General features: G+C 45.0%; 3 protein-coding genes across 4 annotated transcripts in view; all 3 read left to right on the top strand.

The window, feature by feature from the left end:
- The window catches only part of mta2 (metastasis associated 1 family, member 2), a 15,582-nt gene extending 7,365 nt beyond the window's left edge, over positions 1 to 8,217 (top strand). Inside the window, exons 4-18 of the mRNA XM_019858464.1 lie at positions 265 to 382; positions 512 to 575; positions 1,366 to 1,483; positions 1,548 to 1,650; positions 3,143 to 3,242; positions 3,319 to 3,507; positions 3,697 to 3,771; positions 3,879 to 3,937; positions 4,018 to 4,118; positions 5,395 to 5,534; positions 5,610 to 5,838; positions 5,910 to 5,999; positions 6,442 to 6,560; positions 6,632 to 6,774; positions 6,961 to 8,217. Of these exons, the coding sequence (XP_019714023.1) occupies positions 265 to 382; positions 512 to 575; positions 1,366 to 1,483; positions 1,548 to 1,650; positions 3,143 to 3,242; positions 3,319 to 3,507; positions 3,697 to 3,771; positions 3,879 to 3,937; positions 4,018 to 4,118; positions 5,395 to 5,534; positions 5,610 to 5,838; positions 5,910 to 5,999; positions 6,442 to 6,560; positions 6,632 to 6,774; positions 6,961 to 7,114 (1,802 nt within the window). The 3' untranslated portion in view covers positions 7,115 to 8,217. The remainder of the gene's footprint in view (positions 1 to 264; positions 383 to 511; positions 576 to 1,365; positions 1,484 to 1,547; positions 1,651 to 3,142; positions 3,243 to 3,318; positions 3,508 to 3,696; positions 3,772 to 3,878; positions 3,938 to 4,017; positions 4,119 to 5,394; positions 5,535 to 5,609; positions 5,839 to 5,909; positions 6,000 to 6,441; positions 6,561 to 6,631; positions 6,775 to 6,960) is intronic.
- A 495-nt stretch (positions 8,218 to 8,712) lies between these two features.
- On the top strand, positions 8,713 to 10,592 carry cth1 (cysteine three histidine 1). The gene is made up of 2 exons (XM_019858192.1): positions 8,713 to 8,969; positions 9,537 to 10,592. Exons 1-2 carry the CDS (start codon positions 8,961 to 8,963, stop codon positions 10,353 to 10,355), a joined length of 828 nt encoding a protein of 275 aa, XP_019713751.1. The 5' UTR covers positions 8,713 to 8,960; the 3' UTR covers positions 10,356 to 10,592.
- Positions 10,593 to 11,161: 569 nt separating this feature from the next.
- Positions 11,162 to 15,980, top strand: taf6l (TAF6-like RNA polymerase II, p300/CBP-associated factor (PCAF)-associated factor). Of its 2 annotated transcripts, none has more exons than XM_019858574.1 (12): positions 11,162 to 11,326; positions 12,148 to 12,305; positions 12,471 to 12,557; positions 12,636 to 12,786; positions 12,865 to 12,915; positions 12,979 to 13,073; positions 13,140 to 13,214; positions 13,308 to 13,528; positions 13,955 to 14,087; positions 14,499 to 14,627; positions 14,736 to 15,223; positions 15,401 to 15,980. In XM_019858574.1, exons 2-12 carry the CDS (start codon positions 12,159 to 12,161, stop codon positions 15,738 to 15,740), a joined length of 1,917 nt encoding a protein of 638 aa, XP_019714133.1. In that variant the 5' UTR covers positions 11,162 to 11,326; positions 12,148 to 12,158; the 3' UTR covers positions 15,741 to 15,980. The 2 variants fall into 2 exon arrangements, with proteins under 2 accessions (XP_019714133.1, XP_019714132.1); XM_019858573.1 differs by having other exon boundaries at positions 11,163 to 11,326; positions 12,133 to 12,305.
- The last annotated feature ends 730 nt before the right edge of the window (positions 15,981 to 16,710 follow it).

Below are 16,710 nucleotides of genomic sequence, written 5' to 3' on the forward strand. Positions count from 1 at the left end.
CAAATGAACATCCCTCGCAGGTGCTTTGTAGACGTCGCTCGTAGCAGAGGTGGCAAACGTGGTCGCGCTCTGTACTTGAGCCCAAGTACAGATACTTGGGTCAAAAAGATGCAGGCAGGTAGCAAGAATTACTGACTTTGGCGCCTGCAGTAAAAATAATAAAAAGGTACAGACATGGTGTCCGCAACTAGAAATGTATTTTGACAGTCACCGTTGCCGGAATTCATTTCACAATTTGTTTTGGCGTACTCTCGCGGCTCACAGGGGAATTCGAGGAGGAGTCCAAGCAGCCGGCGCTGGCTGAGCAACAGAAGCACCAACTCAAACACAGAGAACTCTTCCTCTCGCGGCAGTTTGAATCGCTGCCCGCCACTCACATCAGGTAGCGCACGCTACTGCCTTTTCGGTGAATTCATGTTTCCAATGAACCGCGCTTGACCCGCCGCCGAGCAGCAGAAGTTGTACAATGGTTTCCATGTGTTCAGTCATGCTACTCGCCGTCTCTCTCTAGGGGGAAATGTAATGTCACCCTCCTCAATGAAACAGATGTCTTGGCGGGATACTTGGAGAAAGAGGTAGGAAATTGGGACTTCTTCAGCACCATTTCACACCTCAACTATCTTTTTTTTTCTTTTTCCTTTTTTTTTTTAATAAACAGAAAACCTCTGTCCTGCTATTGAAGTAACTGACCAAATTGTACCATGAGTTTAGGAGAATGGATAGCATAGCATTGTTTTCATCAGGAATGAACAATTTTGAAATAAAATCTCAAAGTGCAGTATCCCCCTCCTCAATATTACGATTTAAAATGTGATAATTTGTTTCGGAAGGTATTTTTTTAACAAACACAAGCAATATAACAATATGAGATTTACCATATGTAAATGTTTTGGTCTCACAGATTAGGCTTGCACAAAAATTTAAAGGGAACTGAACCATGAATTAATAACTCGCAGTCTTTGAAGCGTTCACAACGACAACTTGATAAAATTGACAACTTGATAAAAGTGTCGTGTAAACATAAATCAGATAATAATAATAATAATAATAATTATTTATAATAATAATTATTATAAATCAGATGACGTCGACATGTGAAAATGTGGACTGCACGTCTTCAGCAACGTCCCTTCTTCGACACCAAATGAATAAATAAATACACAAAATGTGCAAATATAAAACAAAAAGCCTGCCAATTGACCCAAATAATTTTTTTTTCCTTTCCATAATTTCAGCCTTTGTGATTTAAAAATTGCATTCTACTACATTGCGTTGTTGATTTGTTTTTGATTATTGCTTAGCTTTACTTATCACGCATCCTTGAAATATGAAATTGACCTCATCATTTAATCTTGTTGTTCCCAGGACTGTTTCTTCTATTCATTGGTGTTCGACCCGGTCCAAAAGACCCTGTTGGCTGACCAGGGAGAGATCCGGGTGGGCTCCAAGTACCAAGCAGAGGTCCCCGACAAGCTCGCAGAGGGTGAGGAGCCAAATGGCTCGAGTCTCTCCTGTCCTCAACTGACAGCGGTGCCTCTTTACGTCAGGAGAATTGGACAGCCGGATCCAGGAGAAGCTGGAGACCAAGGTGTGGGACCCCGACAACCAGCTCAAGGACCCCCAGATTGACCAATTCCTGGTGGTAGCAAGGTAACAACTCCCGCCACCCCGTCCACTAGTTGCCGTCCAAAAAAATCTCAAGGACAAGAAAAGGTCATGTCGTCATGAAATGATTTACTCCCTTGCATGAATAGTCATGGAAGCTCGGTTACTTTTATGAAGACTTGGCCTGAGAACATGCTTTTCATATCCCGGTATCGATATCGCGGTATCGATTTCCATATCGATACCAAGGTCGATATAGATATCGCCATATCGATACCGGGGCCGATATCGATATCGCGATATATAGGATTTGAAATTGGGACTTCTTCAGCACCATTTCACACCTCAACTATCTTTTTTTTTCTTTTTCCTTTTTTTTTTTAATAAACAGAAAACCTCTGTCCTGCTATTGAAGTAACTGACCAAATTGTACCATGAGTTTAGGAGAATGGATAGCATAGCATTGTTTTCATCAGGAATGAACAATTTTGAAATAAAATCTCAAAGTGCAGTATCCCCCTCCTCAATATTACGATTTAAAATGTGATAATTTGTTTCGGAAGGTATTTTTTTAACAAACACAAGCAATATAACAATATGAGATTTACCATATGTAAATGTTTTGGTCTCACAGATTAGGCTTGCACAAAAATTTAAAGGGAACTGAACCATGAATTAATAACTCGCAGTCTTTGAAGCGTTCACAACGACAACTTGATAAAATTGACAACTTGATAAAAGTGTCGTGTAAACATAAATCAGATAATAATAATAATAATTATTTATAATAATAATTATTATAAATCAGATGACGTCGACATGTGAAAATGTGGACTGCACGTCTTCAGCAACGTCCCTTCTTCGACACCAAATGAATAAATAAATACACAAAATGTGCAAATATAAAACAAAAAGCCTGCCAATTGACCCAAATAATTTTTTTTTCCTTTCCATAATTTCAGCCTTTGTGATTTAAAAATTGCATTCTACTACATTGCGTTGTTGATTTGTTTTTGATTATTGCTTAGCTTTACTTATCACGCATCCTTGAAATATGAAATTGACCTCATCATTTAATCTTGTTGTTCCCAGGACTGTTTCTTCTATTCATTGGTGTTCGACCCGGTCCAAAAGACCCTGTTGGCTGACCAGGGAGAGATCCGGGTGGGCTCCAAGTACCAAGCAGAGGTCCCCGACAAGCTCGCAGAGGGTGAGGAGCCAAATGGCTCGAGTCTCTCCTGTCCTCAACTGACAGCGGTGCCTCTTTACGTCAGGAGAATTGGACAGCCGGATCCAGGAGAAGCTGGAGACCAAGGTGTGGGACCCCGACAACCAGCTCAAGGACCCCCAGATTGACCAATTCCTGGTGGTAGCAAGGTAACAACTCCCGCCACCCCGTCCACTAGTTGCCGTCCAAAAAAATCTCAAGGACAAGAAAAGGTCATGTCGTCATGAAATGATTTACTCCCTTGCATGAATAGTCATGGAAGCTCGGTTACTTTTATGAAGACTTGGCCTGAGAACATGCTTTTCACAGAGCTGTCGGGACGTTCGCTCGGGCCCTGGACTGCAGCAGCTCCATCCGCCAACCCAGCCTGCACATGAGCGCGGCGGCGGCCTCGCGAGACATCACGCTGGTCAGACGTGCGCGCACGTTCCTAAAATAACCCAACCGGACACTTCTCCTCACTCTTGTGTATCGTCTGTTTGCAGTTCCATGCCATGGACACGCTGCAAAAGAACAATTACGACCTGGCCAAGGCCATGTCCACCCTGGTGCCCCAGGGCGGTCCCGTGCTCTGTCGCGATGAGATGGAGGAGTGGAGCGCCTCCGAGGCCATGTTGTTTGAGGAAGCGCTGGAGAAATACGGCAAAGACTTCAATGACATCCGTCAGGACTTTGTAAGCGGAGGGATGAGGGATGGGGAACTGAACCCAAACTAGAGCAGAACGATTTTGAAAAAAAATGGAATTGTGAATTGTTTTTCAATATTTTGATTTTTTTTATGCCATGATTATTTAATTTGGGGATTTTTATTTCTTGATATTTTTTGCCCAGTTATTTATTTTATTTCTCTTGCCATGTGCAAGCTTCCTTGGAAGTCTTTAGCCAGCGTGGTCCAGTTCTACTACATGTGGAAGACTACGGACCGCTACATCCAGCAGGTCAGCACGCTGACACAATGTTGCGCTCACATTGTGGCCACAAGTTTTGATTTCTGTATTTATTTTGTCCTGCATGTCACGTCTGGGGCTGATTCCTCTCCTCTCAGAAACGACTCAAGGCAGCAGAGGCGGACAGCAAACTGAAGCAGGTCTACATCCCCACCTAGTGAGTATTACAAGACCTTACACCTTCACTGGAGACCTCCTCTATGTGCTGTAACTTGAGTGGCGCCCTCTTCCGCCCAGCACCAAACCCAACCCCAATCAGATCATGGTTCCTGGCAGCAAGCCCGGCATGAACGGGGCGGCGGGCTACCAGAAAGGACTCAACTGCGAGAGTTGTCACAGTAAGTAGCTATGTAAGCCCACAGCTTTAACCCCTGCTTCTTTCATATGTATATTTTTTCCACTTTCACTTGCTAATTGACATACGGGTTTTACCAGTTTGAACATTTACGTTCTTTAGTTGTACCTTAGAATGTTTAATTCTTTGTTTAGGTATCGGTTTTACAGTAAACTTCAAGTGGGAGTTTTAGTGTATTGTGGATGGGACTTTAGTTTTCCATAGCAGTTTCGGGTGGTGTCCATCCGCATTAGTATGGGATCACAGGCTGAATCAAGTATTCGACAGGCTATTACAGTGCCATTTTGTCATTTTGTTCATTTTCACATCAAATACTGCACGTGTACCCAAGTGAGGATGAAGTGGTTCGGAAAATGAATGAATACTGCACGTGTTGTACAGGGCTGACTAATGACACATCCTTATCTCCCGTACTGCACAGAAGTACCAGTATAGTTTGATTTATTTATTTGTCTTAAGTGGTCGGGTATGCTTGAAACCTCTCATGATGTACAACTAATGGAGTTAAGAAGTTGCCTGTTTTTGAAAGAAAAAAAAATGTACTGTTGAAATTTTTGTGGGGGGGGGGGTGAAACAAGTTGTTGTATGCGGCCCGTTGGTCGAGTGGTTAGCGCGTTGACCTCACAGTGCAGAGGTACCGGGTTCGATTCCAGCTCCGGCCTCCCTGTGTGGAGTTTGTTCTCCCCGTGTCTGCGTGTGTTTCTCCGGGTACTCCGGCTTCCTCCCACATACCAAAAACATGCATTGCAGGCTGATTGAACCTTCAAAATTGTCCCTAGGTGTGAGAGTGAGCGCAGATGGTTGTGCGTCTCTGTGTGCCCTGCGATTGGCTGGCCACCTTTATGAGGATAAAGCAGATCAGAAAGTGGATGGATGGATGGAAATCAGTTGTAATATGAGAATAGCTTTCTTTTCTAAGAAAAGATAGAATAAGACAAAGTTCATTGGGGAGCGAGAGTCGTATTTTAACAAGTAAATATGAAAAGGACAACTTGAATCATGCACATGAAACTAAGTAAATATAAAGTTCTGTGGCCAATTTTCCATTTCATTTTTGAGTCAAAAATTTAATGTGAAAAACGAGACATTTTTTTGGGTGCTAGATTAAAAACCAGCCACACAAAATAATCAGCCTTTTTCTCTCCCCATTGAATATTTTTTGCAAATTCCTAACGAAAAGAACAAATGTCACATGGCCAGGGTGGCCTTGACGTCTTTGTTTTTGAGTTTGACTTATCGACTGTGTGGTCTCAACCCAGCGGCCCAGTCGCCTCAGTGGTACGCCTGGGGGCCCCCCAACATGCAATGCCGACTGTGCGCCTCCTGCTGGATCTACTGGAAAAAATACGGCGGCTTGAAGACCCCGACGCAGCTGGAGGGCGCTGCGAGAACCGGCTCTGTACGTCTCCTTCCTCGCGGTTCCTTCCGCAGTCAGTCCGCCAATCACCGATTTCATTGTCCTCTTTGATTTCAGGAATCGGGCCCGCGCAGTCATATGACCCGCCAGGAGGTCCAGGGCCTGTCGCCGTTCACCCGCAATGAGGGCCGCGCCAAGTTGCTCGCCAAGAACCGCCAGACCTTCATCCTGCAGACCACCAAGCTGACCCGCGTGGCCCGGCGGGTGTGCCAGGACATCCTGCAGCCTCGGCGGGCGGCGCGCCGGCCCTATGCCTCCATCAACGCCAACGCCGTCAAAGCCGAGTGTATGTACACTCCCCCGGCCTCTCGGTCAAGCTTGGGGTGTCTGGCCCACATTTGACTCCCCTCTTTTCAGGTATGATCCGGTTGCCCAGAGCGACAAAAACTCCTCTGAAGAGCAAGCTGGTCCCCCGACCGTCACTGGCCAACATCGTGAAGGACTTGGGTAAGAGGTCAAAATATACTGATACGCAGGCTAGAAACTTGGGGAGGATGAAGTGGTACAGGTCCTCATTTTTGACTTGCGCTCGTATTTTAAAATTCAAGTAAAAACTGCTTTTTTCACATTTCTTTCAATGTATTTATTTCATTGGGAATTAAGCTCTCTTTTACACACTTTTAAAGTCACTTTCACTCTACAGTCTTTTGAAAATCTCATCAAGCTGCTTTTTATTTCTTTCCTTTGCATTTAAATGTCTAAGTCGTTTGTTGGTAAATGCTTGTAGGTTTTGTCCTTTTGTGTGAAGCACATTGAGTATCCTTGTGTGCTGTATGAAATGTGCTGAGGTAAAGTTGTTTTCACTTGTCTGATTGAGCTGGTTGTAAAATAAAATCTCCTGTTTTTTTTTTTTTTTACCCCCCCCCCCCGTCCTCCATGTTCTCGGCAGCCATCTCTGCTCCTCTCAAGCTGAAGGCATCCAGGGGACCCCCAACGCCCATCAACAGGAACCAGGCCATCCAGCCTCGGGTGGGCCAAGGCCTCCTGGGAAAGAGGGGCTTTGACAGCGTGAGTGTCCTGGCACGGTCACTTTCCGACGCTGGCCAAATTCCACTAAAATGCTGCTTTGCTTTGGACAGGCCACAGGAATGCCCTACTCCGCCAACGGGAGGTCGTACACTTCGGGCATGAGGACCACCTCCCAGTCTGTCATCAAGCGTCAGAAGGTCAGCCAAGGAGAAGCCCCCAACCCTGTTGTGTTCGTAGCCACAAAAGACACCAGGTATTATGGATTCGCAACGTATTCACAGCGCTTCACTTTTTCCGCATTTCCCACGTATCGGCCTTATGTGCCGTGAATGCTCAACAAATGTTTTTTTTTTCCCCCCCATGCAGGGCTCTAAGGAAACATCTGACTCAATCAATGTGCCGTGAATGCTCGACAAATGTTTTTTTTTTTCCCATGCAGGGCTCTAAGGAAACATCTGACTCAATCCGAGATGCGCCGGGCAGCTCGGAAACCTCACCTTCCAGTCCGGATCAAGCTGCCGCCACCCCCTCGACCTCTGGCCATGCCCCTGCTCCCTTCCAGCACCAGCGAGCCAATCGTCCTTGAGGACTGAATGGTGGTGGTGAAAGGGGAGGAGGGTCTTTTAACAGGATAGGGGTTGGTGACCATACCGTTTTGTCTTTTATTTCCCCATTTCTCTTTAGTTCGAGCAGTTCCCTCACCAAGAATTTTTTTTCCAACATTCATACAACAGCTCAGGCTTTGTAGGATTTTATTCCAGGTCCTGAATTGTTTTTTACCGCTGCCAGTTTTTAAATGTGTAATTTAAGTCTGAGATATTTTCTGTCCTCCCCCCTAAAACATTTTAGGACACTAAAGCACAACGCATGTAAATGTGTGCGTCGTCGCTGGATGTGCCCAAAATGAAGGGGTGAAGCTTTAAAGTTTTACTCAAGTCCTTGAACATTTTTTATTAGCATCACAAATGCAGGTGAGCACAAAGCAACTTGCATGCTATGAAAAATGATTCCCCAAATCTTCTAGAGGTGTGCAAATGTTTCACCCGAAAGCCAAATATCCCAAGAAATCCTTACTGTAGAATTACACAGGCTTGTTTTGTGCTTGCTTGTACAGTAGAGCTGCCACTATCTTGTTCAGCACCCTCAGCCCTCCTTCACATCGCTATTTTAACCCCCCCCCTCCCCCAAATGCCTTTTTAACAAAAACAATTGGATAATCAGAATTCCCAAGTTCCACAGCTCTTCGGGTTTGTAAGGAAATTTGTTTTCCACGCGGCTTTCGTTCCATTGCAGGCTTTATCTTTCTTAAAAAAAAAAACATCGAAAATATAACAAAAAACAAAAGAAGAAGAAATAGGAGTGTTTGTAGCAAATACTAGTCTGTGTGACGACGGAAAGTGGATTACTGCATTAATGAAAATGGTTTATTTTTTTTCCACAAACTGAAGCGCATCTCTGAGCTCTGTTATTATAGCAAATGGGGGTGGGATGCGATATGGCTCTCCTGAATTGGGTGGGGGGGTAAACATTCAAAAAATTGGGGGGGCCGGCAACTGACTTTTTGTATGGGGAGCAAGAGAAATATGCGACAGGTTTTTTTTTTCCTAATTTTTTTTTTGTTTTTACTCCAGCATCTCTGTATCCTGTCATGTCTCTTGATAAGAAAAGAAATAAAGTTTTTTTTCTTTGTGGTCAAGCAGTTTCTGGTCTGTTCTTGATTTGCCTTGACACAGTGAAGACCCTAAAAATTGTAGTGGTTGTCCTTATTTTTTCCTTCCTTTATTATTATTTTTTATTCATCCTTGTTTAACACTATTTCTTTCATCCTAGCTTTCTTTTCCTCCATCCATCTTATTTCCTTCCTTGTTTCCTTTCGAACAAAACTTGTACCCTTTCTTTCATCCCCCGCTTGAATTAGTTAATACTGTACTGTACTACCAACTGTTGGCTAGGCTTTGGCATTCTGGAACGCTCACGTGACATTCACGCGGGACTTTTGAGTTCGTGGCCAATTCCAAAATAATCACAGTATATTAAAACGAGCAGTACCCGATTAAACGAAAAATAAGTAATTTATGTCGTTTGCGGGAGTCACTGGTGAAAAAAAATTTTTTAATCGGATCATGAATCGCCGTTTCATGCAGCGCGTGACAAAAACAGCGCACTTGGTTGGTCCACCACCCCCACGTGACCTTTAGCACACCAGATCCTAATTTGTACTACGGCGGGAGCCTCCGCTTTAGTTTTCAAAAACAAGTGGAGTTCACCTTTCTTCTGCTTGTGACTCTATAACAGAGTAGAGTGGAAGTTTTCGCGTCCATGTCAGTCCCCACCATGTAAATAATCCTATTTTGTCGTTCTTTTGTTTTTAAAAAGGTTCTTCGAGCGCCTCCTGCTAAATTTCGAGGTCTCACCAATCAACAGCAAGGAGCCGCGGCAATGATTGAGGTAAATCACCCCCCGACACACACTTTAACTTAATATCTATGACAAAGCAGTATTTTAGTAAATCGCAAATTTAGATATTACTTAAATGCTAAAGAAATTATCTTCTTGAACCAATGAAGGGTTAATGGGGTCTGCCAAAAATTGCAATCGGCCCTAATCGGAGTTTAACACTTGCCTGTCACAAGATCGTTGTTTGTAATATTTAATAAGACTTTTAAAAAGAAACAAGTTTAATATCATAGTTTCAAAGACTTAAAATTGTTTTGCATTATTTTATGCTTAAATGTTTGACTGGTGTGTGCATCTTGGCCACCAGAGTGCAATATAATACAGTCCTGCAAGTAAAACAGAAGGACACAGTAAGCTGCAGTAATGGTTGTCTTTTTTTTTTTTTTTTCAGAGGATAAGTAATACATGCTTGAGTATTATTGTCTGTCTCCATGTGTTGCTAACGTTTGTGTTCAAATAAAAGTTTTTCAAAGGTTTATATCTGCGATACATATCAATGCTAGTTTCGTTTGGCCATTTTTTGCAATTCGTTCGCATTAAGCTAGTTTTCTGTCGCAGGCGAGCAGTGACTTGCTCCTTCCTGTTTACCACGACGAGGAGCTGGTAGCCAACCTGCTCTCCAGCGAAGAGACGACCGGTGATGATGGCGCCCTTTCCCTGGTCAAGGCCCTAATCCCGGTATTGGACCCCCCCTTGCCACAACTCCCGTGGGTGTGCTCCACCCGCTACAAGACAGAGCTGTGCGTCCGCTATGCCTCCACGGGCTCCTGCCAGTACGCAGAGCGCTGCAGTTTTGCCCACGGCCTGCGTGACCTCCACGTACCTTTCCGCCACCCCAAGTACAAGACGGAGCTGTGCCGCAGATACCACATGGTGGGCCACTGCTACTACGGCAGCCGTTGCCTCTTCGTCCACGGCGCCGCCGAGCAGCGGCCCGTGCCGCAACGCCCCCGCCGCGGCGTGCCCTGCCGGACCTACAGCAACTTTGGCATTTGCCCCTACGGCACGCGCTGCAACTTCCTGCACGCAGAAGATGCGAGGAGCAACAAAATCACCACTAACCTCCCGAGGGCGCGGAAGCCCCGGGAAGCCTTCTGCCATACTTTCAGCACTTTCGGCTTCTGTGTGTATGGCACGCGATGCCGCTTCCGACACGTCGTCCCCTGCACAGTGAAAAGCTCCGAGCCCGGTCCGGGCAGTGCGGGCCCGGCCTCACCTGCTTTGGAGTCCCCGTCGCCATGCGCCTCCTCGCAGACTCAGAACGCCTTCACTTTCTCCAGCCAGCAACTCGGCGACCTGCTGCTACCTCTGGCCTTGCATCTGCGGCAGATGGAGAGCAACAAGGCCCGTGATATGTTTGAACAATATCAGTCTTGAACTCAGTATTGAAGGTTTTCTTTTTTTCTTTTTTTAGCTGTGTAATTTTGTAACTTTTTTGAACACATTGCTTTATTTTTATTATTTTTTTAAATTTTTATAAGTAAGCTCGGTCATGTGTTTTTCAACCAAAAGTAGTTGGGCTATCCGACTGAAATGCAAGTGTAATATAAGTTTTAACAGTTGTACATACTGGCAGGAATGACTAACATGGTGTGAATAAAATGATTTTAATACTACTTTTTTCGTCAAATGGGCCCTTCAGTGATGGTTTTAGTCAGATGCTTTTAGGTGTATGGCTTTTTTTATTTTTATTTTTTTAACACAGCTGTACAAGAGTCCATGGATTTTTTTTCTTTCCCAGGGCAAAGGGGGGTGCTTGACTGATGTATATAGGGACTTTAAAATATTTTCTAAATATATAGCGTATCAAATAAAATCGTGGGTCTTAACTTACACAGATTTGTGACCGGAATGTAGCCCCGCTTAGCTCCGATGTAGCGCTATTCCTGTAGCTGTAGAATTCAGATATAATTTGCCAGAATTTGAAACTACTTTAAAAAACTGAATCCAAACGCTTCTAAGGATGCCTTAATGAATGAATGCCCCTTTGTTTCATGAACGTTAGTTTGTGTGAACTACCAGGGGCTGCCGTTTCGTTTGACGTAACCGCATGTCGTGCATTTTACTTTGACATTCACACAAAACTCCCTTTCATTCAAATTTTGTTTGCAGGGGTGGAGTTTTATTTCGGGTTTTTTTAATCAGAAAAAAACACGGGTAGAAAAACTCGAAGAACGCGAGACGTATGTCCCCAAATGTAGTCTAATTGTTTTATATCGAAGCCGGATTTTATCTACTTCCTTCCTGTTCAAATGCGAACTTGACATGATATGTCGGGGGCTATTTCGGTCTCGCAACGTCCAAGAAAACCTTTCACGTGAAATATTGATTTACCTCAGTATTATAAAGTAAGTAGAAATTTGGAGTTGGGAATAGTTTGCATTTTCGATTTTTTTTTAAATCAAGCGGTTATCGTCTTTTGTTGTCGGTTGGTTTTAAGATAGCTTTCAGGTATTAGCATAATACCGTCCACCAAACCCTGTTGGCAAAATGCTACAATTCAGTAAAAAAGGATCATAACGTAGCCACGCCGTGGAGAAACTGCACGCCTTTGAGTTTTAGTCATATGCGATGTGTTTTGAGGTTAATTCGGGGTAGGCTTCGTCACGTTTCCCCCTTTCACAGGTAAACTGTTGGCTTTTAAAATGTATAACTTGACATGTGTTCATCTCGGGAAGCGGGAGCAAAGCATGATTTGTTTTTAAAATCACCCTTTTAAACTCATTGGAATATACAGCCATTCATTCATTTGGCCTGGCATAAGTTAAAGAGCACTCAGGTCATGTACATTAACCTAAAAAAAAAAAAATCACATTTTTGTTCAGGAAGTTTAAGTGATTAGTCTGGCTGAGAAACTCAAATCTTCGTATGCTCGGGGAAGATGTAAATTTAGCCAGGGTTGTTAGTAAAAATTAAGGAGAGCACTTTCAGATCATCTGTAGGCCTTTTAATTTTAAGGATATTTCAAGTATAATGTTACCCACTGAAATCAATAGAAACGCCACTCATTCATTCCAGCCCTCTGGAAAATACAGTATATATTTTTGTCTTATGTACAGAATTACATAAAACATTAATTTGGATGTAAATAAACTGTTTTTCCTTGCTAGTTTTTAACACCCCCGCCCTTAATCAACACACTTAACTCACTCAGCTGCTTCATGTCAAGAGGTGAAGCAGATGGCGGAGCGAGAGGAGCGACGCTTCGCCGAAGTGTCACGGGAGTCCATCAAGCTCATGGCGGAGAGCGCCGGCGTGGAGCTCAGTGACGACGTGGCTGCTCTCCTGGCTGAGGACGTCTGCTACCGACTGAGGGAAGCTACGCAGGTGAGAGTATTTGCATTCCAGGTACACTTTCCAGACCTAAAGCTCTGGTGGTGGTGGTGATGATGATGATAAGCGATGTTAAAACATAATAAATACTGGATACACAATTAATGATGTTTTTTTTTTGTTGTTGTTTTTTGTTTTTTTAAACCCACAACCCAACAGGGCAGCTCTCATTTCATGAGACATGCCAAGAGAAGGAAGCTGACAGTGGAAGACTTCAACAGAGCTCTGCGCTGGAGCAATGTGGAGGTATATACATTCATGTGTTGTGTACATACAGTATATGTGTGCATCACTCCCATTAACCCTCAAATGAATCTTCACAAGGCCATCTGTGGTTACGGGTCCCAAGATGCGCTCCCTTTCCGCTCGGTGAAAGAAGGGGAGCTTTTCTTCACAGAGGAGCGCGAGGTCAACCTGGTCGAGTTGGCCTTGGCCACCAACATTCCCAAGGGCTGCGCCGAGACCATGGTTCGAGGTACATTGTTCCCTTTTGATTGATTGATTGATTTTGGAAAGCTTCTTTCAAGTCTCTTAATTGTTGTTGTTTTGCCAGTGAGCGTTTCCTACCTGGACGGGAAAGGGAATGTGGAACCCCAAGGAACGGGTAAGACTCCTTGACGATTGAAACGGTGGCCCCTCACTGTGACTAACCACCGTCTTTTCAAAGTTCCCTCAGCAGTCCAGTCACTGTCGGAGGACCTGTTGAAGTATTACCAGCAGATCACACGGGCCATCCTGGGAGACGACCCTCACCTTATGAAGGTGCACATCGCGCCTTGCTCGCACTTGGTTGCAAACAGCTCCAGTTAACCTCTGACCTTCTTCCAGGTGGCTCTGCTGGACCTGCAGTCCAACTCTAAAATTGCTGCCTTGCTTCCATATTTTGTTTATGTCATCAGTGGGGTAAGCGCGCCAAAAACCGTCAACCCAGCTTGTGCATGATGTTTTGTTTAACCGAGATGGTGGCTTTGTTTTTTTTTTTGTTTTTTTTGGTAGGTGAAGTCGGTGAGCCATGACCTGGAACAGCTCAACAGGCTCCTGCACATGGTGAAGAGTCTGGTCCAGAACCCCTACCTGTACCTGGGCTCATACGTGCGCAGCCTGGTCTCCAGCGTCATGTACTGCATCCTGGAGCCCCTGGCGGCCTCCATCAACCCGCTCAATGACCACTGGACCCTGAGGGACTACGCCGCCCTGCTCCTCAGCCACATCCTCTGGTAGGTGAACACCCACAGGGGAGACATGGTTTCAAGGACCCCACCCGCCCCTTGCCCACTTTGCTCTCAGAGGGTGGTACCTGGGAACTAGGTTAAAGTGAGTTGAGGAACTTCATTTTGACAAAAATAATGCTCTGCTGCCATCTTGTGACTTCTTGATGCCAAGGAACTATGTTGAAGTAAGTTGAAGAGCTTCATTGAGACAAAAGTAGAGATTTGCTGCCACCGTTCCCTTTTGGTGTCAAGAAACTATGTCGATGTGAGTTGAGGAGTTGAGTGAAGACCCTATGAAGCGCTTTTTGAATGATGATGAGAATGAAGTTCTATATATTTTTTCCTCAAATGGTTTTCTGAACCCCCTGTTTTAGGACCACAGAGTTTGGCTAACAGTTGTCAAAACATGTCGTCTTGGTGTCTTGGTTCCAGGACTCACGGTGATCTGGTGAGTGGGCTGTACCACCAGATTCTGCTGTCTCTTCAGAAGGTTCTGTCGGATCCCGTCAGACCGCTGTGCTCCCACTATGGCGCCGTAGTGGGCCTCCATGCGCTCGGATGGAAGGTAAATTCCACCCCAGGTGCATTTTTAATGCCAGCATTAACAATCCTTCATTTGTTTCATTAATTTAACTTTTTTTTGGGGGGGGGGGGCGGGGGGGGTTCTAAAATTGGTTAAATAAAATGTATTTATTCATTTAGCTCGTTAAATAATGATTTATTATAAACAGCAACATGAAAAATCTATCCAGTCATCATCCATTTTATATACCAGAATATCACAGTCATTTTATTTTAAAGATAAAGTCCAGTATTCCACACATATTGCATTCACATTCAAATAGTTGTTGACCTTGTCTCTGAATGGGGTGAAAATGAATTTTAGAGAAATGTTGTGTTTTTATTCTATGAAGTAATTGGTTGGTTTATTGCCACACAAATAAATAAATAAATGACTGACTAACCTTTTCTGCAGGCGGTCGAACGAGTTCTTTTTCCGCATCTTCCTGCCTACTGGGCCAACCTGCAGGCTGTGCTGGACGACTATTCGGTTTCTAACGCTCAGGTCAAAGCAGATGGACACAAAGTCTATGGAGCCATCCTTGTTAGTCCTAAATGATTCATAATCAATCCGAAAATGGCTTTTTATTTACCACACAAAGGTGTAAAAGCCCAAAAGTGGCACATTTAATGTCATTGTGTTGTCCTGTAGGTGGCAGTAGAGCGCTTGCTGAAGATGAAGGCGCTCTCCCTGTCCCAGCCAGCAGCCGACGCAGGCCCCGGCGCCCATTCGGGGTCGGCGGCGGGCGTTTTGGGCTACAGGGTGAGCTCGCCCGGTCTCAGCCCGCCACCAGAACCTTTGTCTGAGGCCGCCCTGGGCATCGCAAGCCACCTTCAGACAGGTGGCGCCGGCTGCCCGTGGGAGGACTGGACGCCCGTCCCGCTCCCCGCCATGTACTGCGAGCTCTACTCCTTCTTTGGCGACAGCCTGGCCATGCGCTTCAGTACTGGGCCCGGGTTCGGCGGTGACCCGGCGCAGCCCGGCGACGCCAGGAAAGACCCCCCCGGGCCGGCCTCCAATCACGACACCGCTCGGAAAATGCCCCAGCTCACGGCCAACCTCAACATCAGTCCCAGGCAAGATGGAAGTCCCCGGACCGACCCGCCCCCGCCTAGCCTGGCCGCCACTGGATGCGGAAGGTACAAAGGAGAAAATTCCCTCAGGGTGGAGGTGGGGGTTGCATTTGCATTTTTTGGGAAATGGGGGTCATTGCATATTCCTAGGGGGATATTACACTTTATTAAAAGGTTTCAAACAGAAGCTTGTTTTTTTTTTGTTTTTTGTTTTATTAGTTTTCTTTCTCCTCTTCCTAATAGGGCGGTGTCCCGGTCCTCGTCTGCCTCCGTCCAGCGGTCGCGATCGTCGACGTCGCGTCAGAGCCAGCGGCAGGCGGGTCTGTCTCGCGACGTTTTCCCCAAAGCTCGCTTCACCTCGCCACAGGCGGGGCCCCTCGTCTTCTCCTTCCTCATCGGCGGCAGACAAATGGGCCGCAGTTGCCGGGGCCGCCGCCCTTTCCAGACCACCTTTGCCCTCACGCCAGCCCCGGCCGCTGTCCCACCGCGCGCCTATGCCCACAAACTGCCCGTTATTGGTCGGGTGGGAAAACCCGTTCGCCGTTGGGCGCCCTCCCACTATTCCCTTCACCTTCCCCTTTAGTGCCAGTTATCACATGGATGTATGCACTTTTTAATTTAATTTTTTTCATGAAACTACAGAACCTTGCCTTTGACAGATATTTCCAAGTGGGATTTCCCCAAAGCAGCTCCATTCATTTTTGTTCTATTTGTTTTTTTTGGCAAGCTTAGTTGTATACTGGCTTCTTGTGTCCTTTTTGAGAGAATACATGTTCAATTATGCAGATTTTACATACAGTAATAAAAAAACTAAACAATGTGAGTTTGTGTGTGATATTCATTAAATTTCCTATTTGTGATTCCCTGCAAATGACTGGTGAGCACGTCGGCCTCACAGTGCAGAGGTGCAAGGTTCGATTCTCGCTCGGGCCTTCCTGTGTGGAGTTTGCATGTTCTCCCCGAGCCCGCGTGGCTTTTCTCCGGGTACTCTGGTTTCCTCCCACATTCCCAAAACATGCATGGCAGGTTATGGCGCACTCTAATTAGTCCCGAGTTGTGAGTGTGAGCGCGATGATTATTCGTCTGTGTGCCCTGCGATTGGCTGGCAACCAGTTCAGGGTGTAGCCTGCTTGCTGCCCGGGGACAGCTGGGATAGTCACGGGTACGCCCGCAACCCTTGTGAGGGTTAGATGATGGATGAATTTAATTTTGTTTATTAATCTATTTTTTTGTCTTATAAATACAAAAGAATATACTAAAAAATGTATTTATAATTTTTTTATGTTCAATTTGTATTTGGTTATATCAAATCCCATTGTATCGAAATGTTTCCATTGTTTTGTCATTAAGACTACAAATAACGCGTACATATTTTTTTGGTTCGGATTTGATTCAACTCATAAAATGCAAAACATTATTTTAGATGATGTTGTTTTGACCTAGTATACAGTGCAAATGAATAAACTTAATGTGTGTGCGGCGTGCCTGTGTGTGTGTGTGTGTGTGTGTGTGTGCTTTTTTATTATACATGAAAAAAAAAAATATATATATAT

This window comes from Hippocampus comes, unplaced genomic scaffold, assembly GCF_001891065.2.
Source record: "Hippocampus comes isolate QL1 unplaced genomic scaffold, H_comes_QL1_v1.1 scaffold48, whole genome shotgun sequence".
NCBI lineage: Eukaryota > Metazoa > Chordata > Actinopteri > Syngnathiformes > Syngnathidae > Hippocampus > Hippocampus comes.

What these genes read in the sequence shown, in the direction of transcription:
- taf6l (XM_019858574.1), top strand. Translation starts at nt 12,159, where the DNA reads ATGGCGGAGCGAGAGGAGCGACGCTTCGCCGAAGTGTCACGGGAGTCC. An exon ending in ACGACCCTCACCTTATGAAG is followed by an intron (nt 13,074 to 13,139) that starts GTGCACATCGCG and finishes ACCTTCTTCCAG; the next exon opens with GTGGCTCTGCTGGACCTGCA. An exon ending in GCCGCCACTGGATGCGGAAG is followed by an intron (nt 15,224 to 15,400) that starts GTACAAAGGAGA and finishes TCTTCCTAATAG; the next exon opens with GGCGGTGTCCCGGTCCTCGT.